The 23,177-nt window shown below is 40.2% G+C and overlaps 1 protein-coding gene across 13 annotated transcripts in view; it reads right to left on the bottom strand.

The window, feature by feature from the left end:
- The window catches only part of NSD1 (nuclear receptor binding SET domain protein 1), an 80,797-nt gene continuing 57,620 nt past the window's right edge, over positions 1 to 23,177 (bottom strand). For 11 of the 13 annotated variants that reach the window (XM_039356797.1, XM_039356802.1, XM_039356798.1 and 8 more), the window contains 15 exons: positions 22,002 to 22,077; positions 20,651 to 20,769; positions 19,645 to 19,779; positions 17,614 to 17,737; positions 16,951 to 17,151; positions 16,576 to 16,755; positions 15,921 to 16,077; positions 15,264 to 15,469; positions 14,529 to 14,641; positions 13,499 to 13,768; positions 12,490 to 12,606; positions 12,072 to 12,213; positions 10,269 to 10,375; positions 9,383 to 9,584; positions 1 to 7,165 (listed from right to left, as the gene is read on the bottom strand). In XM_039356797.1, coding sequence (XP_039212731.1) covers positions 5,346 to 7,165; positions 9,383 to 9,584; positions 10,269 to 10,375; positions 12,072 to 12,213; positions 12,490 to 12,606; positions 13,499 to 13,768; positions 14,529 to 14,641; positions 15,264 to 15,469; positions 15,921 to 16,077; positions 16,576 to 16,755; positions 16,951 to 17,151; positions 17,614 to 17,737; positions 19,645 to 19,779; positions 20,651 to 20,769; positions 22,002 to 22,077 — 3,969 coding nt within the window. In that variant the 3' untranslated portion in view covers positions 1 to 5,345. The remainder of the gene's footprint in view (positions 7,166 to 9,382; positions 9,585 to 10,268; positions 10,376 to 12,071; positions 12,214 to 12,489; positions 12,607 to 13,498; positions 13,769 to 14,528; positions 14,642 to 15,263; positions 15,470 to 15,920; positions 16,078 to 16,575; positions 16,756 to 16,950; positions 17,152 to 17,613; positions 17,738 to 19,644; positions 19,780 to 20,650; positions 20,770 to 22,001; positions 22,078 to 23,177) is intronic. The other 2 variants (XM_039356806.1, XM_039356807.1) reach the window with 2 other exon arrangements.

The raw sequence follows: 23,177 nt of genomic DNA, 5'->3' as shown, positions 1-23,177 counted from the left end.
TAAGAGTAAAGTTAAACTTTACTTTACAGTAATTACGTTCTTTTATATACAAAGAATTACAGTACATATTTTGGGAATGTCTGGGTAGGGCAACCTTCCCCCCTCCCCCAATTATAAATTTCACATACAGTCAACTGGGTATGGGAAGCAAAATTAAATTAATCCAAAGACACTTCCTCTTCTTCCAATGTAGCTATTCCAAAAACTTCTGGCAGCCAGCTCTCTGTAGATTTGGGCAGCTCTGCATAGCCATATTGGACTGTTTTTTTCACTAATACGCGGTAAATGCTTTGTTGACTCCTTTTCATCATCCATGCAGATAAAATTAAACACTGGAGGGATGTGGCAGCAGATACTGTTTAAACCTCCTGCAAACAGCCCTGCTTAGCCATAATTCCCACTGATGCCCTCTCCACAATCAGCAACCAGCATGCCTGAGAATGAAACAATACATAATGCTTGGAGAAACAGATTTTTTTTCTCCATCTTATGTTAGCAATGCTAAGTGCCAATTTCGTTATCTGAGTCATTTTTATTTTGGTTTCATAAAGACAACATACGATTTTTTTAAAGTTTAACATCACTTTTATAAATGACCATCAAAATGTATGAACTATAGTTCTGCAGCTGTTTTAAGAACTGCAATCCCCAAACATATGCCCTAAATTTGTTAGTCTCTAAAATGCTGCAAGGCAGTTGCTTTTGCTGCAACAGATAAACACAAGATCCTCTTCCACCATCCCCGCAATGAGGCTTCAAATGAATGTAAGCCTCTCCCATACCAGGGTAGGCTCTTAAGCTTTTACAAAAGTATCTCTCTTCAAATTATCACAGATCTAGCAAATGTAAAATCTTCACACCCATAAAGTACATTATCAAAACATGATCACTAGGATATCCTGCTGCTTGGGGGGTGGGGTGTTCAACTTTACAACCAAAAGAGCATGCTTTCTGTAATTTGGCTTAAGTGATGATCAGCAGAATGGAGAGCTTCAGGGATTTATCTATTCAAGAGTGCAGGATGAATCTGAGCTCCACTTTCTACAACTTTTCAAGATGTTGCTCTGCAGAAACCCAAAGCATGCAACTACCTGAAGACCAAAGGGACTATCGCATTCAAGTGGCTGTGACATATAATTTGATCCCTACCATCTTGAATATACTAACAATTGCAAATCTAGAAAACGAGACACAAATGTATCCATTATTTAGTGTAATTGTCAATATTTGAATACTCTAATACAGCTTGATCTTGGATGTGAACATTATCTCAGTTTCTGTAATGCAATGTTCTTAAATGGCCAACCTTCATTTCTAGTTTCAACAGCTTTCTATATTCCAGGGAATTCAACCACACTGTAAAATCCCATATTTCAACCCATGGGATAATAAACAACACATGGAATAATAAATTCTTTTTATGTAGCTTGTTAGTACTTATGTGTATTTGGAGGAAAGACTTTTTAAAGCATATGAATGCTGCAGAATGTTACATATAATTCTAAATTCCCATTTTTAGTTAAAAATACACCCACATTTTAAAACTACACATCCTAAATTAAAGGACTTGCAGTCAATTTAACATCTGCAGGAAAATGCAGAAAAGTGGTACAGAGAAGCATGAAATATGGCATGGTTAGCAGCACATTATTGAACCATACTGGCCAGAATTCTCCATGTATTTCAATATTATCACAACTGTGTATATCTATTGTTCCAACAAGCCTCTGGGGGGAAAAAACCTTTATGTTTAACCTGTTACTATTACAAGACTGACCAAAGAGTGCCCTCAATTTAAATTTACACTGTACACTTCCCACAAGTAGCCTATACATTAAAAATAAATCTTTTAGCTTCATGAGTTTTTGAACATATCTACGCACCTCGTTAAGTTCCACTTCTCCCTTTTCAAAAGCTTAAATAAAACCTTTGGGAAAAGGAGAGGCACAAATTGCATCGTTTACAATTCTATACAGTTACCCAAATTGTATAATGCACATTACCTATGTGTGTATGTATGTAAATTAAACTCTAGTCTAGATTGTTCCCTATTCCCCAATCTGTTTAATATTTGGAATGTGCCTTCTTGGCCCATCTTTCAAAGCAAAATATGATCTCAGACCCCCAACCACCAAAATTGCACCACCATCTACACCAGACTTTTAATTATAGACCATCTCTTTTTCTGCCTAAAGTAAACATGATAGCAAAGTAAAACATTTGCATATAGGTGCATCACTTTGCTCACAATTCCAGCAAGATCCACCACTCAACAGCCGAGTAGAGTTAATATGCCCAAACAACTTTAAATTCAAGACCATTTTAGCCCCTGGAAATTCAACTCTTATCAACTGTGTTCTCCAACCCTTATTTGCTCTTTTCTTTTGGACTGATGGCATTCATTCTTTATCTGACCAGTGTTCCTTCTAATGGAGAATTTCCTGCCTCATGTGGTCATCTGATTATAGAGGCTGCAACTCCTTACCCTATGCTAACCAAGATCTGGGTGGTGATTCCTCTTTATGTCTCATATTTTCCTGAAGTTATACTTTGTAGCTTCCTTACTTTAGCTTAATGAACTGGACATTAACCTCTGACGTGGAGAGGTGCTGTTGTGCTTGATAAAATATTCAAACTGCTCCATCTATACTTTTGCAATGTTTTCTATTTCAGTGCTTAGTTCAGTTAATAGCTTTGTATTTTAAACAAATGTAGTTTAAGGAGATTGAAAAGAGGAAAGGTGTAATATTAAACGTCACTGGGTGATTCTTTTGAAATACCATTTGAAAAGTTTAAATTGGTTCAATCATGAATTCCTAGCCAAGGATCCAGAATGTGCTGCTAAATCCCAGTTCTTACAGTCACCTACATGATCCCTGGGAATCTGAACAAAAGAATTCAAAATAAAAAGTTCTCAGTTTTAAAGATTTAAAATAGCCTCCACCAAAAATATTCACAGTTTATTTTTTTTTTTTCCATGAAACAAATACCTAGTTAAAACACATGACATTGCAAGAACCAAGTTGGATAAAGCAGTGCAGATATCTCTCTTCTTACAAGTACAGCTGTGAAGGGAGGGCAGGGGCTGGCACAAAGGAAGCCCTAAACACACAATCTACATGATAAAGTCCAGCTCACGGGAAGGCCTAGAGACATAAAATTGAGAGCCTTATTTTGTTTCCACATGAGAAATGTTTAAGATGCTGAGCCTCGTGATTGGCTTGACTTGCTTGATTGTTCAAAAAGGTGGGTCTTTTCATTTTAAAAAGTTTTGGTAAAATGCCCTTGGTTTCTTGTATCTGTCTCATTCAGAAGAACTGTCCTGTTTCCTTTTGTGCAGGAGTCACGCAGAAACAAAAGATGTTTGCATTTCGCCATTTTCAGCAATTAGCAGCGCTCGGCCTGCAGGTGTTCAAGGAAAACCAACTTTAAGCACTAAGGTTCCATTTAGTCATAATGCTTTACAAAGTCATTAGTTGTACTTGGAGAGAATGAAATGAATCAGAGAAGAGGATGAGATGCACAACCAGGTAGGGAATATTTCGCAGTGCCGAGTAGATACTGTCATTGTGGAAAGCCAACATTGAAAAAAGTAATGGATCTGAATTTGAACTGCCACTGCAACAATGATGATTGCCTACAGGCCCTGAATACCCCAGAGTTATCTATTCCAAGAGGAAAGGCTTTACGTTGGGACAGAGTTAGAATTTCTGCTCTGTGCCAAAATGTGAACATCTAGAGAGGACCAAATGGGAGCTATTCAAAAAAGTTTTTGCTTCAAACTGGAGCTTAACAGCCTGTAAGAGTTCAGATGCCCGGGCAAATAGAATAGGGTGGCAAGCTAAAAACGGTCAAAGAGTTTGCGGATTTCATAGTACGAAATGGAAGCCGTATTAGATATGTGAAGACCCTGTATAGTGAATAATATCACCATATACAGGGTAAAGTAATTTATTTGATTCCCCAGCTACAGTTTAAAGAAACCACCATCAGTACCATAGCAAGCTATATTTCTGTGGTGCAGATAATATATCTGCCTGTTTATGTAATTCTAAATGCTTCTCCTTAATGGAAAGACAGTACTACCAATCTGGCAACTAGTCAGGTCTAAAATGTTGCGTTAACCGGAAAATGAAGAAAAAAGAATGAGAACTTCAGACAAGTGCTGGAACATTTTTCATGTTCCAGTGTGAGAGAACTGTAATCTTGGCCATCTCTCTTTTTAAATGACAGAACCCCTTAGGGCTGCCCCACTAAATTCAAGTCAATTTTCTGTAGGTGGGGTGTGGGAGTGTTGCAGGAGGCAATACAAAAAGCTTACTAAGCTAGACACTAATCAGAATAGTAATATTCACTTTTCACCTTGAACATTTATTCTCATATAGGTCATCAACTGTTTCATTTTCTGAATTAGCTCATAATTTAGAAATACACCCATACATAATGCAAACATTATTTTTAAGCAGATTTGCCATGGAAAAGAGCAAAATTAGTTTCCTTTGTCCACGCTGACTATCAGTTTGACTACAAAATAACTTTGGTGAACAAACTGTAAAAACGAAACAAAACCCAACATAGCAATGCTGCACTGAAAAGCTAGACAAGTAATGTACTTATTTTTCTAACCTGCTCTTGACTTTAGTGGTCAAAATTCTGTTGAAAACGGAGCTCTAGTGCCATTGCACTAAAGATCTAAGTCCCAAAGAATCTACCAGACGGTATTTCTGAATACTCCCCCGCTGTAAGAACTAGGTTCATTGAGGCACAAGATGTTCTGTTTTGCAGAACTGAGATCCTCAACTAACTTCAAGTATTTTTTTAAAAGCACCTGCATTTGAAAAGCTCCGCCCTGACAGCAGATAGATTGCAAGGAATGAAAATTAAGGACTAAAAACCTGTTGCCTTTCCTTTTGTGCCCTCAATATCTGGGTTCATTAGTTAAAATGTTTTGGAAATATGAGGGGCCAGTGTGGAAGTTTGTTATGATAACAAACTATTTCTTTGGAGCTACATGGGAATAATCTAGGAATGCAAGTCTGTTATTTAGACTCACAAAATCAATAAACTGATTAATGGAATTAAATATTTTATCCCAAGTGGATTCCTTTATTTCAGCATTATTGTTTGCAAAATGAAGGAAAAGACCACCTATATTTTTGCTCCTTGGTTGGGCATCATAGAGATTTAGTTAAAATATATCTGTATAGCTTGAGCAGGATGTTGCTGGAGGTTAAGAAACTGGAGAAGTGAATTAAAAAGAAAACAACAAACAAAACCAATCCTTTCCCATACAATTAAAAAATCAATCAAAACAAATAGGTGACCCGTCTGACCTCAAACTGGCTTCACTTAGATTTAGACTCAGGAGGTTCGTGGCCAGGAGAGTCCTGGTCCAGTCCTAGCACCGCATTTTGCTCAGACAAAGGCAAGATGCCCTGCCCCACAGGCGTTTGTGTTTTCCCAGAGAGCCAAGAGATCTGCTCCAATGTCTGAATGTTTCTGGTCAGCCATGAGGTTTGCCCAGAAGGTAGTGGAGCTTCCCTTCCAGGCCAAGGGGGTTGTTCAAATGCAGACAATCTCTCTGTTGACCAAAATGTCTGCTCCGTGGAGGGTGCAGATATTGCTTCTTGGCCTAGACAGAGACTGTGCTCAGGAGACTGCAGTTTCTCAGCTGTCCAAAAAGATTGCTCCATGGATGGCAGCCCTTTTGCACTAAGCCAAGAGGTCTTTTCGTGCATTTGCAAGTTCTCTAGCGGACAGGAGGTTTGCTCTGGGAAGGGTGGACATTTCCCCGTTGGCCGACAAGACTGCTCGCCAGATACAGATGTCCGTTCTTTCGGCTGAGGGTTCTGCTCCACAGTCACAAAGCCTCTTTCTTTGGGTTGAGCATTCTGGTCGACTGGCCGCAGTGCTTTCTCTGAAAGCAAAGGCCTAGGGTTTAGTGGGGCAGGAAGCCTGTCTGAGAGCTGAGGCCTCAGGCCCGCGGCGGTAGAAGGCTTGTCAGACGGTACAGGCCGAGTGTCCACAGGGGTAGGCAGCCTTCTGGGCGTCTGAGGCGGTGAGCCGGTCGGAGCGACTAGCTTCTCTGACGGCTTAGACCTCAGGGCTATTGGGGTGACAGGTCTGACTGGAAGCTGCGGCTTCAGGCTCAGTGAAGGGGCCACTTTCCCTGAAGGCTGAGGCAGCGGCCCCACAGAAATGGCCCTGCCTTGTGGTTCAGGCCTCAGAGAGTCAGATTCTGCAGCTCTGTCCACTACCTGCCCATGAGGCGGTGGAGTGGTGGGGGGCTTATCTAGCAGTAGGGGCTGGGGAGCACCCATCAAAGGTGATGGGTCTGAATTCCTGGGTGCCTCAAACGCTGAGCAGTCGGCTGCTCTCTCAGATCCAGGTGGCTTCTCCTCAGTGGTGACAGAGGACTGTTCCTCTCGAACTATGGTGGGGGCCAGCTTCTCAGGGCGTTGCCCCTTCCGGGCCCCAGGGGAAGCTAGCTTTTCTGAGGCCCGTAGCCTGAGGGCCACCGTTGGTGCTGACTTTTCTGAGGGGTGTAGCCTAAGAGCCACTGCCGAAAGTGGCTTGTCTGATGACTGCAATCTAAGGGCCAGGGCAGAGGATAGTTTGTCTGAAGGCTTGAACCTCAAGGCCAGGGTGGAGGGCAATTTGTCAGAGGGCTTTAAACTCAGGGCCAGGGTGGAGGGCAGTTTGTCTGCTGGTTGAAGCCGCAGTGCCATTGTAGAGGGAGGTTTATCTGAGGGCTGTAGCTTCAGGGCCACCGAGGAAGGTGGCTTGTCTGAGGACTGTAGCCTCAGAGCCAATGAAGAGGAAGGTGGTTTATCTGAGGATTGCAGCCTCAGAGACACAGTCAGAGGAAGCCTCTCTGAGGACTGAGATTTCGGGCCTGTAGCTGCAGGCTGCTGGTCTGATGGCTGAGTGTTTTGGCAGCCAGCTGCTGATTCTGTGGAAGGCGCATACTCACGAATCTCTCCTGGCTCTAGAGGGTTAGGTCCACAAGGATCGTGTTCTGTGCATGACAGGCGTCCATCCAGTTTGGAGATGAACAGCATGCCTTCCCTATGCTGTTTGCAGAATGATCGGGGACACATCTCGCAGAAGGAGGCTGCATCTTTGTTACACACGTCACACTGATGCCAAGGACATTCCCACTTTCCTGCAGCACAGGAAAAAGCATGACTAAAATGAGTGATGGCAAGTTTCTGAAAATCCCTGAAATCAAGATGCAAGGAAACTGTGACTGGTGAAAGCTGTTCAGGGACAATTGCTAAATTTAGCTCCAAATTCCCAGACATTCAGATGCTGGTATTAAATTGCCCATAGAGGATACAGCACACAAAGGCCAATTCATTACATACAATGGTTTCATTCCATTGTTTATTATCGTGTTTCAACTTTGCCCTGGCTTCAACAGTGGGAACCTCCATCTATAGAACAAGAAAGGATACCTATGATCAGAAATAAGCATGGCCTTGGTGTTACCTGGAATTTTAGGCTTTATGATTAGCTTTTTAATTAAGGTGATATTAGCATTTTAACATGGCAATTATGCCTCCTTTTGAAGTGTAGGAAATCTTGTTTTTCCTTTACCCCAAACCATTTCCTTTGATGTGCAATATTAGCCTATTTAGAAACTTAACAAAAGCACTGTATTCTGAAATCCTTGAATGCAACAAGTGCCAAAGAAACAAACCCAGATAGGAAAGGAGAAGATGCCCCATATTGTAAGGGTGTCTGTCGTTTCTTGCATCTAATCAATGTCTTTTATTGTTTGATTTGTTGCTTTCTGACACCTTATAAATATCAAATGTATTGTTTGTTTCTGTCCCCTGTAACAAAAACCCCCTCCCTTAATAAAATGCCATTTGCTTTACCTGAAGTATTTGTGCTTAGTACTACAGGGAGGGGAGCACTGAAAAAAGCCACTTTGCAAAGGTATATTGTTTCTCTCTCAAATACAGGGATGAGGTTCTTTCCAGACCCGTGCTTCTAGAGTGCTGGAGTTTCAAGGCAACATTCGCACACAACCAGTCACTACAATCCAATGGAACACATGTGCTTTTTCACTAAAACAGCTTATACCCTACAGGACTAGGGATGGGCTAAAGGGAATTTAAGGAGGACAGAGTTTAACTAGAGACATAAAGATTTCCGATTCTCCCACCTCAAGAAAAAAAGTTAGAAGCGATATAACCTCCTGTGGATTTCAACTAGTGCAGTGGTGGCGAACCTATGGCACGCGTGCCAGAGGTGGCACTCAGAGCCCTCTCTGTGGGCACACATGCTGCCGCTGCCAGCAACTTGCGCAGGTCCATTAGGCCACGGCCGCTGCCCGGAGTGGCAGCCCCACCCAGCACAAAGGAGGCAAAGCAGCCAGCTCAAGTATAAGTGATAGAGCACGCCCACACCCAGCAAGCCAAAGGCCACCCTGAGCAGGGAAAGCCGGATCCCCATAGGTGCCATGGCCCCCCAGTCCCAGCTAGGATTGCGTGCCTCCCCCCATCTATGCTGGGCCTCCTACCCACCATCCCATCTGCCAGAGACCCCCTGGATCTCCCTCAACCCTGCCCGGCCCCCACAGGAATCCCCCCATGAGCAACATCGAGGTGGCCATGCCCACCCCAGCCATGCCCAGCAAGTTTGCCGTGACAACCGCAGCCATGCCCACCCAGTGGGCCACACCCCCATGCCCCCCGAGGGCATCACAATGCTGATGCGGCCCTGGCACTTTGCAATAAATAAGTGGGTTTTGGGTTGTGGTTTGGGCACTCGGTCTCTAAAAGGTTCGCCATCACTGAATTAGTGTTTTAACATCTTGTAAGCATATGTCTGGTTACCCTGGGCTCTTTTCCTCAATTCTTCTGATCTGTCTTTGTTCTTTATTCTAATTCACTCTAATGATAAATTCAGGTAACATTTAAATTGTTTGTTTCAAACTCTAGGAACCATTTACAAGAGAATCAAATTGGATAGACAGGAGTTGTAACTGCACCATTTAACAGACTGTATTTAAAAGCTTGTTAAAGTGGAATACTTTAATGAAAAAAAAAAAAGGTATAGGGGAGATAATCGATTCCAATTCATCCAAAAGATTTTTTTAAATTAGTACTGCACTTAATATATGAAGGAAAGAATTTCATTTTCTAACTTCATCCTCGATTTTGATTCATTAACACAAGATGTTTCTCTGAAAAAAAATTATCACAGTACACCTCAAAGGAAAAGTATGTTAAACCTATTTTAACAAACAAAAATTTTGCCAATTATGTAGCAATATGTTCCTTTGTCTTCCCTACATGCATGGTATATGAGTTACCATTTTCATCCTGGAAATACTTTCTGCAGTAACCAAATATGAGACTATATTACTGACCTGCAGGTCGTCTAGTCAGATTGAGGCAGTCAGCGTGGTAGACTTTGGGGCATCCTGGTCTCTTACAGGAAACCAACTGCCCACCATCTCCACAACTGAAACATTCATCCTCCCTCTCTTTCATGACTTCTGTCTGTGATTTGCGCTTTCCGTGCCGCCTCTTACATTTCTTAGATTTCTCTTCTGTAGCAGGTGGCTGATTCTGAAGACAGAAAAAAATCAGGATGGAAAAAAAATCTGTTCTCGTATAACTAGTTTTGTTTAACTCGTTTAACTAAGATACATAATGAGATTTCTAATTCTGGATAGTCCATTAGTAGGTGTACACCTCCAAGGAAAACAAAACATGTTAGCTTCATCTGGTGATGTGGAACTAATCTTATATTTGAAATAAATATAAGATCGCCATAAATTATTGATCTGACAAAAACTAGATTTGCTTTGAGATATTTTAGAGCTAATATTTGATGGACTTTTGCTTCAGGAAAAGGAATGTGAAAAATCAAAAGATTTGGAGCAGAAGTCTCTTGGAGCAGAATTGCTTTTCTTCAGTGGTGGGATTCAAATATGCGAACAACCGGTTCTCTGTGTGGATGACGCTTCCGAAGTCCATTCTGGTTCTGGGCAACAAAAAATTAGTTACTGGTTCGACCGAAGTGGTGCGAACTGGTGGCTGAATCCACCATGGCTTTTTTTCTTTTTAATTTCTACTCTCAGCTTGTTTAAAAATGCAGAATAGACAATAGGGATACTGCTTTTATCAGCAGGAGCTAATTACACAAATAGTAGAGGACTACAAAAGTATAAACAATTTCTGCGCATGCCGTATACCTAAGGTTAAAGGAGCTGCCTCTAAGGAAAAGTATCCAAAGATAGACTGTTATACCTTTGGCCGCACTCCAAGGAAGCCACTGCAGTTTGGTGCTCCACACTTGCAAACTGTTTTCCCATTCCCCAAACATTCCAGGTTGTAGTTAAAAGTCAGCTCGGTCCCTGGTAATGAAAGAAATCAGTAAGACCCACCCGGATGATGACATACAGGTTTTTTTGTGCACGAGATTCAGTATCTAACAACAGAATGAAAAGATCAAAAGTCAACCAGAGTGTTTGTGCAACTTTTAGTTGTGCTTCAGTTGCGGCCTCTCCTGGATCAGGAGTTCTGTGTTCAGTCATTCAAGCCCTAGTCATCTCAAGTTGAACTATTGCAACGCACTCTACATGGGGCATTTGGAAGCTATAGTGGTGCACAGTGCCACGGCACAGGCAGTTCTTGGGACTCCAAGGGTGGCACATGTAACACCACTGCTCCGCGAGCTGCCAGTTTGCTTCTGGGTGCAATTTGAGGTATTGGCAATCACTTTTAAAGTCCAGGTTACTTGAGGGATCATCTCATTCCACTGGGATTGGCCTACCCCACCCATGCCCGCAGAGGAGGCATGTTATGGGCCCCACTGGTCACGGTATTCTGGCTGGCAGGATTCAGAAGAGCCTTCTCTGCCTTGCCCCCCGGAGTGAGATCGGTTTCAACCCTCCTGACCTTCCACATGGGCTTAAAAATCTGGCTCTGACAGTTAGTTTGGGTTCTAAAGGAGGGGCTTCATTTTGGTTGATAGATTAATATCACATCCCTCTTCCCTCCTGTTCATCCTGCTCCCTCCCTCCCCATCTTTTAGCTCAGACATTTCAAACTTGCGACGTCATGTGACATTGCGCAACATATCAGAGCTTCTTCCCCATTGCTGGCAATGGGGTGGGTGCGATTTCCTGGTGACGCATCCGGCCCATGGACCGGCAGTTTGACACCCCTGTTTTAGCTATTGTATTTTATATTTTTAGAGTATTTTATTCATGTAGTTTTATCTTTTCATATTGTAAGCCATCTAGAGTTACCCTAAGGTAAGATAGGCGGCCAATAATGTAATAAATAAATAAATAAAACCAGAAGAAAAATTAAAAGTGCTGAGGGGAATCTATTTCTATTGTGTTAGGCAGGATTTACTGACCTATCTCAGTACTGTTTCTGAAGTATAGCTGTAACATGTTTTTTTCTAACAGATGACTGCCACACAAAGCAGTATCTATGAGTTAATAATGCAATTATTAGAGATTAACCCTTTGTAGAACCTAATCCCACTAGATAAAGCATCTGTGTTTCTTCACTGTTCCTTTTATACCATTTTTTTCTTCCTTTCAGAACTCTTTCAGCAGCTACAAGACTTCTATAGGCTCCTGGAGAAGTGTAGTCTTGCTAATGCTGACAAGGCAGGCAGGAATTCTTCAATCAAGCAAAACAAAAAACAAAAAAACCTTAGCATCAAAAACTATGCAAGAAAGTAGCCGAGAAGGGGAAAAAGAAGACACAAGGCAGAAAAAAACCTTCATTGTGGGTTATTTAGAGAAAAAAAATGAAGAACCATGCATCTGCGGCAAACAGTCCTCTGCCATCTTTCAGGCAGATGCACAGAGAAAAAGGAAAGGAAAAAAGAAAAATTGCAGATGGGAGTCAGGATGAGTCAGTTCTGTCTAGCAGACTGACCATGTACTCAGGGCCAAACTATCCACCTGAACATCTTATCTCCTAAACACTAATATCTTTCTAATGGGCTTTATAATCATCAACAGACATCAAAAGCTAAGCATTTAAGACACCCCAAATGTTTCAGAGAAAGCTTTTTTGAGAAATACTGACCTGCTTTAATATTTACAAGAGCAAACAGCCCAACACGAGTATCTCCATTCACTGACCACTTCTGTGTCTCGCAATTTGGCTGGCAACAGTGGTTCATGAATCGAGCATAATTGCCCTTTGGTCCAGCATCAATTATTCGATCCTATAATCACCAAATGGAATAACACCTATTAAAAACATAGCTTTAATCTTTTTTAGCTGAGACTAGCTTTATAGGTAGAGTACTTTTAAAAATACAAAGGTGGACAAATTGAACAGTTCAGAAAGCACAGTGCACCCAAACCTAACAAAGGAGCATTTGTTTTTGTTTTTTTAAGGATTTCTAACATTCTATTAAATACTCCAAATGCTGAAACAAAATTGTTTTTATATAGCCACCTGTCACTCAATGTACAGCACACAAAAAGTTTTTACCCACCTTGTCCAAAGTCAGCATATAAAAGTTGGTGATATCATGTTCCTGAGCATAGCGGATTCTGGCCCGACATTCTTCTTCATCTATCAATTCTCCCACATACTCATTCACAAACTCACCCTGAAATTCCCAGGAATGGAAGAACAAGTAAGTGCTCTGATTACAAAACTAGGAAAATAAAAAGTTCTTATTAATGTCAACATTCCAAGTTACTTTTTTGAAAAAACTCTGAGGAGGCACCGATCTGTTTCATGTTCAATAATGTTCTCACTCTTACTATAAGAATAAGCCTACACATGGTTGTTTTTGAAAATCCAGAAGCTATGAGGCTGCTAGAGAGACACAAGCAGCCTATATATTTGTCACATAGGTAACCAACATAAGTGAAGTATAACCAACTTACTTACATAATCAATAAAAATCCTACTTTTGAACTTTAGAGCTCTCACAATTTGGAATTGGGCTACCTGGAGATTATATATTCATATATTTATATTCCATCAAACTCTAAGAAGCCTAGATGGGCTTAAGGATTAACAGTGTCCCACTTCTTTTTCAGGCTACTGTAAACACTTACAAAAACCTGACTATTGAAGCATCTGTAGTAACTGTTACACTAAAACTGGCAAATACTGAAACATATTTTGTTCAGTTATTTCCTAATGCAATAATTTAGGATCATGTTATTTATAGTACCGTTTAAGAATATTATGAATATTCAGTAGTACTTGATGTAATAACATGGGTATCAGAAACAGTGAGCTGCCATAGAAAATTTGTGTCTTTTAAATCAGAATTTGTATGACAAATAATTGACATTGGAAAAAAGAAATAATTGACATGGAAAGGCAATCAGTATAAGCAATTTCAGGAACTGTTGACAAACACTAATTTTGAGGGATGTAATTTAAGATTCCATTGTTGCATAATTTAACCTCTATATAGCTAGAAAAAGTATGACAGTTTTTAGATATCTGGTGACTATAATGAAAATTTTAAAAAGCAAAAGTACCTTTTTAATGTCTCTCTTAGCTTGCAAACCCCAGCCACGTGCTAAAGTACGGAAGATTTCTACTTCTGGATACTGCCTCTTGGTGAAACACTGGTTTTGGCAGCGTTCTCCAGCTTGGCAAACCGCAGGGTGACATTCATAGAGCAGCATGCGATTAATGCACTCTGAATCCAAGCCACAGGGGTTTTCATCTGCAGGCTTGCAGTTGCAACGTGGTATTTCAGACAAATCTGCTGTGAAGATCTGCACTTTGCCCACAGGCCTGTTTACCTACAAACAGAAATGGACAATTCCAAGTAAATCCATTGTCTTAGGAAGTGTACATTTTGAAAACACTGCTCAGATTCACTGTCTGGCAGTACGCTGAAATTCACTGAAAGATTATTTTGGGCATCACAAATGATGAGGAAACAATGTTACTAAAAAAATGTTTATAACTGCAGAGAGTACCTTGTGCTTTATTACTACCACTTACCAGAAGAAATATTACATATTTCACTTCCTCCATGTGACTGTATAATGGCTGTCAGATGGTTGGCCTTACAATCACAGACAGACAGATAGACAGATAGTTGTATAAATAATATGTATTATTTCTGCAGTCATTTATATCTTTGCTGAACCAGGAGATTCCCTTATACAGATTTATTGGTTATTTGGTAAGCACAAAATTCAACTCAGTGTAGCTAACAGCTAATTTGCATAGGATGGAATGGGACAAAAAGTTTGGGAATCTACTTGTGTGGTTCATTTAACAGTGTTAGGGTACAATAGCAAAGACTGCAAGGATTTCCTTCCTTCCTTAAATTTATATCCAGTATTGACTTTCCATAGGGTAGTTGGATATTAAGAAACGTAGAAATTTAAATCAAGCTAAGCAAGAAATATATGTACTAGTTGACAGCAATTCCTGATTAAAACTAAAGCTTAATATCCAATTAAGGCTTGCAAAAGTCACATACAATCAATCTCATTAACCACTCAATTACGTTTAAGGTATTATCAGACCTCTTATGTTGTGCATTCTCACCTTAATATGTTTGTATGGTGGCGGTTTCTTATCATTCTTTTTGTCTTCTTGTAGCTGACGCAGTTCTTTCTGTGCCTTTAATTCTTCAAATCTTACAGCAGCTTCCTGTAAAGCTAAGTTGAGAATTGCTTTTTTTAATTACACTTGAACACACACTTTTATATATCTTTCTGGCAATCTGGATCATTTCTCAAGATTTTTGTATGAAGAATCATATGTGAATAAATGTGCAATAGGCTCTAAAAATAAAAAGGAGGACATACCCTAAGCTATGCAAAACTTGAACTCAAATTAATCTTTCTAGCATCATCAATGAGATATGTGGATCAGGGCAGTTTGGAAAATGAAGTATGCTCTGTGTGAATCAAGGAGGAAGTTAGGCTGAATGAAGATGTAAAGTTTGCTTTGTATGGCCGGTGGCTAGAGACAAATTACAAGCCTTCAAGAGGGAGACGCACCATACTATTATGGTGGCTTCATTTCAACAACAATAAATAAATAAATAAATAACATGCCGAACTCCTGCACAAAATTGACACATTTTTATAGGTAATCTACAGGCAGATTCATTAACTGTGATAAAAAATATCAGATTGTCAATATTTTAGCTTACCTTTGCTCTGAGACTAAATAATAAGGTAAATTGATATACCACATAAGACAGAAGTATAGGCCAAATACTTTTTGATTTTGTGATATTTAAGCATTTCCTTAGATTGAATTAAAGTAAGTTACCCTTCTTGTAAATGCCATCCACTCCCTTTGCCATCTTATCCTTGCTGCTCACGTCTCCTTCCATGTAAGGAAACACTCGAGCCTGGTGAGTCCAAAGGTAATCATTTGATCCGAAAAAAAGGACAGGGAATTCACCAATGACATGTTTCATCTTCTGAATGTTGATAGGAATGGTCCTAGGGTGGCAAATCTCAGCCGGCCACCACCTGATGATAAAGAACGCAAGGTAAAGTAATGAATAGCTGGGTCTACTGCAACTTCTATTCTCAAGATACGCATCATCTTGCTAACTCAGTTCCAACTCAGTAGGACAAGACCAGATGCTTTACATGTTGTCTTCACAGTATGAAAGCCTCAGTCGCAAAAACAGAGGTTAAAACAAGATAGCTTAATAGTCAGCAATATAAAGATGATGGTGAGTTCTTCTAATGCAGGGGAACCCAACAACAGGTCTGCACAAACAAGCAAAGCTCCATTCGCGGGATGCAGGCAGCACACGAAACCACACCCTCTCCAGTCCGCAGAAAAACCTCTCTCCATGGAACCGGTCCCTGTTGTCCAAAAGGTTGAGGACCGCTGTTCTAATGGACAGACTCCGATTATATCTGGAACAAGATCAGTAATTTAGGTGTAACGTGAATTGCTTCTTTCACTCACCTGTAACGCCCCACTTTCACCCAGACCACTTCCTTATAGTGTGGCTTCTTGCCAGCCTTGCAGTCATTACAATACCAGCTCCCCTCTGGCATGTCAATGCTCAGACACTCCCGATGGAACGCAGCAGGGCACGACTCACAGCATAAAAGGCTGCCACCTATAAGGACGAAAGGTGGGTTATCATAGTCATCAGAACCAAGTCGCCATCATTAACAGATTTATAATTAGAGTCCTTAAAGGCAATGTAATATGCAGGTATTTAATGCCACAACAACTATTTGTGTAGAAATGCCCTTGCAGGATTGGGATTGCTTTTAGACTGGCCAGCATCTTTCATCTTACTGTATACCCACAAATAGTTCACAAGATGATAAAGGAGTCAGGGAGGAATCATCCTTATGCTTTTCAGGAAAAAATGCAGAATAAAAATTAACAGTTATATAAATGAAGTTTCTGATCAATCAAGCCCTAACATCTTCTGTTAAGATTTAGTTTTATCAGACTTTGCATGGGGATAATATCTAGAATATTTTTGCTTTATTTTTTTGATACATCCACGACACTCCTATCTTCAGAGATGTCTTCCAATACAGCAACAAATATATATAATTAAAATATTATACAAAAGCTTCACATCCAACAAACAGTGCATTACCTTCTGAGCAAACAAAACACCAGCTGACGTTTACATGCTCATGGTTTCTACAGCCCCTTCGAGGGGTAAAGTGATTGGGGCAGATCATGCTGTTGGAAGCAAGAATCACTGTCCCAGCAGCAAGGCAGAAATCATTTGAATGGTATGCAACAGGGCACCGCACACAACGCATCAAGCGACCTAAAAAGAAAATATATTGAATTGCAGGTCTAAAAATTAGTATGTCTGGGAAATAATAATACAAGTCAAATTTCAATTTTAAAAAAACTATTGGTTCTCTAAATGTCTGCAAATAAAACCCACATCTTGCTCCAAATTTTGACATTGCTCAACTGACTACATAAAGAAGTCCCCTGTACGTAAAACTTGATGTACCTTTAGATGCAGAAATATTAGCTGGGTTAGCAGCATGGCACGTCATACAGATATGCAGTGAGCAGCGAAAGCCCTTGTTCTGCATGACTGTAGGAGGGTATTTCTGTATACATTCTTCATGATAGTATTTGCCACACAGAGGAAGCAAGCAACGCTTTGCATTCTCCCCGCTATTCTTGCATACAAAACACGTGTGAACTCCTAAGAGAAATCAAGAGCAAGAGATGGATCATTCAAATACAGAAGCAACAACAGCCAAAGTTTATAATTAAGTAGTCATTCAGAGAGAAGGTCTCAAAAAAGCTCAATTATATTCTAGTCTAGATCAGCTGACCACAAGAACATCTGTTCCCTATAGGAAAACCACTTGTTTGCAACAAGTTCAAACGTTTACCTAAGAATATAAGAACCTAAGCAGTGCCCTCCTGGATTAGACCACTGGACTATGTCATCCAGCAGTCTATTCTCACAGTGGCCAGCCAACTTTACAAAGCTCACTAGCCTCCAGCAAATGTCCTTCAGAGGCAGTCACACTGTCATCAAGGCTAATCGACCTTGTTCCCCATGCTTTCCATTAATTAGTCCAGCCCTTTTTGGAAGGCTGTCAAGCTGATAGACAGCATCACTTGAGAGTAAGTTCTTTCCGTCCACCCAGTACTGTACCTGTGGAACACTCAGTGCAGATAAACTTGCCCTTCGGCATTTCTGAGAGCCCGAGGCACTGCAGATGGAAAGCACCACAGCACTGAGCTTCACACAGCAACAATTCACCTGGCTTTTCACAGATCTGCATGTAAATGAACAGTATGTCATCATAAGCTGTTTTTTTTGTATGTACAATAATATACAAAACACCAGTTGAAACTTCATTTAAAAATATTCAACAATACATTTTCTTAAGTAGATAGATTACATAAGTAATTTAAAAGATATCAAAAGTTAAATTTAAGTCCATTCTACAAGACGAAATTTAGCTTAATTCCTCTATCTCCTCTTCCTGACAAATGTGTTCCCCTGCATTTCTTATCTACTGTAAAGTCAATAGGAAAACATTTTATACACTGAAACATAAGGGAGCCAGTTCCCAGAGAGGTCACTAAGCAAATAAATAAGAAGAGCTGACAGCTATTAGGCAGGGGAATTCAATAGAGAAGAGGAAAAAGGCAGAAAAGAGGGAAAGGAAAATTGGAAGAGTGGAAAAACTGGATAAACTAGTGACTGATTGCTGCTGCTGCTACTGGCTGCTTCCTGGGTGTTCCTGTGTTTGCTTGCTTAATGTTTCTTGAGTAATGTTGAGGTGTAGCTGGAATTCTGTTAGCTGGGGTACAGGTAGAGCATCTTCATAGGACACATGGAAAGCCAGTTAGTCAGAAACAAACTTTTTAAATTGTTTGTTGCTTATTGGAACATAGCGACAGTGAGGAGCTCTCATGACCTGCTGCGGATATGTCATATTTGGTTTTTTTCCTCCCCTTTCAAACAACTACATGCTATAAGTGTAAGCTGACTTCTCCTCTGGAAGAGAAGGCCAAATTATCTACCACTTGGGTTATCAGGGAAGATGGAGAATTTTTAAATCAGACATAGGAAATATTCACAACGGGATTGCAGCATCAAGAAGACTCCCAGAAGAAGCTTACTGAAAGAGCAAAAATAATGGAACAATTCCCCAATTTTTTTACAGGTAGTCCTGGACTTACGACAAGTCACTTAGTGACCATTCAAAGTTATGAGGGAGCTCCCAAGGGATCTTACAACCTAGTTCTGAAGTTGTGACATCCCCTCACCCACGGTCACATGACCATATTGTGGGTGCCCAGCAACCAGCTCACATTTACAGCAGTTTGCAGCATCCTGCAGTCACATGACTGCATTTTATAATATGAGTGAACCACCTTATGACATATGACTGTGATGGACAGGTTCTGTTATGGATGTATGTTGAGGACCATTGGTACACCTGCTGAAAAATATCCCTTTCTAGCGATCTACATAGGAGCAGGCAACACAACCAGTCACAGCCTTGAAGACACTACAAGGTGCTATGAAATACAGATAGATTGGGTGAAGGAAATGAAGAAACAGGTGTGTGTGTGTTTTCACTTCTTCCTGTTGTAGAGCATAGCCCAGTAAGGAAAAAAAATACTGGAAGTGAGCAATCTGTGATGCAGACAGTGCGGAATGGAAGCAATTTTGATATTTAGATAATGAGACCTATTTTCAAAGTAAAGGATTCTGGTAAGCTGACCCACAAAGGAATGGGGAAGAAAGTGTTTGGAAATTACCTTGCAACTCTCATCTGGAGAGCTTTAAACTGAAACCTACTAAGGTGGGATGAGTGGGGGAAGAGATCCCAGAAAATAGCATGATGCCATGTATTAAGACCAAGAGGAATAAGCAGGTACTCAGTAATGAACAACTTAGTAGCAGTAAAATGGATCTCATTGATAGAAATCCTTAGATCAAGGAGAGTGCACACTATTCCATGAGAAAAAAAAAAATGGGAGCAAGAAGCTTAAGAAATCATTATGAATATATAGGGAGCCTTTAACTCAGCTAGGAGTTAAAAGTAACAGATATAGGAGAAACAGAAGGGATAAGCAAAGAGATTGAACGTGGAATGTTTCTGGTTATCTAATTGTCTCAAGCCACCTTCACATTGACTATGTTAGGACCAATATTGGAGGCTCCTACCTGACACACATTCTCCTTGAGAGCAGCTCCTCCACCTCGTTCCCCCTGCATCTTTTTGGACGAAGGCAACCCAGGTTCATTTTCTTCCTCAGTAGTTTCCTTTGGGCTTCCAGCTACTCCATGAGATCCATCACCCTTTAAAAAGAAGGAAAAGTAGAGATTTTAAACCAACCAAAACCACGTATTTAATGTATCCCTAGTAGGTTTCCAGATGTTCCATCGGCCATTACATACACATGAAAGTTTAACAAATGAGTTTAATTCTTCCACTCATGTGAACATTTTCATTTTTAAAATAAAATCAAGTAAATGACAGCACCATTCACAGCATAAAAGGGGTGGAAACATTTTATAAAGTATATGCTTTTATATCAATATAAAGTTAAAAAAAACTGAGACACTGTAAAGATTCTTGAGAGCCCCTTGGACTGCAAGGAGATCAAATCAGTCAATCCTAAAGAAAATCAACACTGACTGTTCTTTGAAAGGGACGGGTGTTAAAGCTGAAGATTAAATATTTTGGCCACCAAAGGACAAGAGAGGAATCATTGAAAAAGACTCTGATGTTGGGAAAGACTGAAGGCAAAAGAAGAAGGGGACGGCAGAGGATGAAATGGTTAGGTAGTGTCATCGACACAACAAACGTGAGTCTGGGCTAACTGAAAAGACAGTGGAAGATGGGGGCCTGGCATACTGTGATCCACGGGGTTGCAAAGAGTTGGATGTAACTCAGTGACTGAACAACAACAGATACTATTATTGGACACCGCTCAAATTTCAGAACAAAATTACCCAACCCCCCCCCCAGTTTACCCTGATCATATGACTTGTTTCAATAATATCCTTTAAAATGAACACGATTAGGATTTTTAAAAACAAGTGCCTAATTTAGCAGGAAAATTAAAATGTCCCTTCTTATATGCTGTTGTTATAAATATAGCAAAAGTTTATTCAATGGAAAAGCAATCAAAACTGCAAAGTCACATCATACAAAGCTTAGCAGTACCTCAATGTTTGGAGTTTCCTCCTGGGTACTGTCACTCTTTTCTTTTTTACAGGGAGTTGCTGCCAAACTGCGTCGCTGCCGCTTTCTCTTCCTCGGTTTCCCAGGAACTTTTTCAGGAGCTGCAGCAAGGAAGACCACACATTTGGAGCTGTATGGAATTACAAGACAATTCTGGCATCCCCGGTCCCCAGTAGACAATTCTGGCATCCCCAGTCCCCACAAGACAATTCCAGCATCCTGGTCCTCAGCACTGAATACCATAATTCAATCTAGGGCACCTTCTTTTAATTGGGCAAAAAGGACTTCAGCAAATTTTGATTCCTCTTCGGTGGCTATATAGAAAGTGGTAATGACAATGTATATGTATTCCATATTTTGGTTCTAACAGTTTGAAAAATGTGTCTGTCAATTTATAAACGGCACACCATACCAATTCTGTAGGACCACTGTGGAATAAATATTTTATCTGTGAATTAGCAGAGTCTAAGTAATTACCTAAAAACTGCATTCAATCAGAGAACAATAGTGGGACAGTGTTTTAAATAAGCTTATAGTCAGAAGTTACAAACGATGTTGTTGAAAAGGTGTAAGTGACTTTGAAAGACCAACCATTGCTTGGTGCACTCTATTTGCTTGGAAAATTTAACTCTTTTAACAGGCTTCTCTTCTCTGTCTAGTAACCTTTCCCCCCCCCCCATAATCTCTATAGTGTTTTATGTCCCTTTTCTCTGCTTCCATTCTTAATGCAACTGCCCTTCCATCATCTTTCTCCTCCTCCTTACTGTTTTTGCTGGAAGGAGAGACCAGAAGATGAGAATACCTGACTATTTCTGTATATGAAAACAAACAATCAAGCAAATGTGGAATTATATTTTTCCTACCTATTCTTCCTTTGTAGGGCATTTCATCTTTAATGCAGACAATTTACTTCTAGATAAATGCAGTGGTTTAAGAATCTCTTTGAAAACTACATATCAAAATTAAGGGATCACCTCAACTGGCTGTGGATGTCTCATCCTTTAGAACATAACCAAAAAAAATCTGGTTGGAGCTGAACCTCTCAAAAGTTAAGTCAGAGAAGACTTCTGATTCTCACACAACCTCCTTCTCTTCATATGTTCATGTTTTTGAATGTTCCTGAATTATTCCTCAGAATGTTCCTGAGGAATTCCAGGTAGAGCCAAGATTTCATTTTAAATCAGTTCAGTCTAATGAGATAAAAAAATACAGTTCTTTTTATTGAGCTCAGTTTACACTTGGGTCATACGTACACCACAGCTGATGGATTCTGAGATGCAATTCCAAATCCTGGCTCAGTTTAGCATTATTTACTCATGCATGTACTGCTTACCTTCGACAGCATTTGAAAGCCGAGATGTAGAATAAAACTCAGGCATTTCAGTATCCAAAGGACCAGCCTCAGAACACTGTGGATAAGCATCATTGATAATTTAGAACATGAAAACATATTGTTCTACAAGGATATATTTTTTTATTAAGTTTGTCTAAAAATGTAGTTCCATTTGATATGTTACAAATTATTTTAAATAAGAAAGATGCAGAAGTGGGGTTGGACAGTGGGATGACATGGATATATACTACATAATGTATTCTTAATTTTCTAAATATTGAAAGGTCAGACCCTGAAAATCCTAGCTCTATTCCTGCAGCCTGTCAGAGTAATTCAGTCAAATGGGCATCTAGCTTAATGATCACTATGCTCGGTGACTGAGATTCCAGTCCCAGTTGGTGTCATAAGTCAAGGACTACCTGTACAACATACAACAGTGAAAGAACTGTAACAGTCGACTTCTGGTTTTGCGCTGTAGCAACGCAGTCGAGGAATTACGGCGCTTCACACCCCATGACTGGTTTTGCCTTGCCAGGGGACCCTAAATGAGTCTAAAGTTGCCCCGGAGAGGTGATGAAGAAGGAGGGGCCCCCTATGGATCACGGAAAGATGGTGGTCAATCCATTTGATCCAGGGGAAGCCCTCTAACCCGACAGGAAAAAGGCTAGCTGCACATCAGTGACTAATCCAAGCTACCAGCAGCCAAAGTCCAAAAGCACTAACCAGAACAACGGTGAACAGCGTGCTTGGAACTGGGTGAGAATATCGATCTTCTTTTTTCTATTTTGTAACTGACTTACTGGAAAAGATCCCCAAGAAGCAAAAAAATCCTCCAAAAGTGGGAAGGAAAGGACCACACTCCCACCCTTCCATAGACGGAAGCGGCAATTTAATTTTTATGGGAGACAGAAATATATTGAAATAAATTTAATAAACTACAGTCTAGATAAATCGGAAAATTAAGAAAGTCATTAAGATTTCACATCTGAAAGAGTATTGATGAAATTACTAAAAATAACTCTTTGTTTTAAAAGTTGGAAAATGAATAGCTACTGACATCAAGTGGAGGATTAGAGCATAGAGCAACAACCACCTATTACAGATTGAGAACTATATTTGTTTTAAAAACTGCTGACCTTCTCGGATTATAAATACTTACTGAGCTGTGATCGTTAA

Source organism: Crotalus tigris, unplaced genomic scaffold (assembly GCF_016545835.1).
Source record: "Crotalus tigris isolate CLP2741 ecotype Arizona unplaced genomic scaffold, ASM1654583v1 scf7180000018829.1913635, whole genome shotgun sequence".
In the NCBI taxonomy this organism is placed as follows: Eukaryota; Metazoa; Chordata; class Lepidosauria; order Squamata; family Viperidae; genus Crotalus; species Crotalus tigris.
Note: the sequence above shows the minus strand (reverse complement) of the source record. Positions and strands in the feature narration are given on the sequence as shown.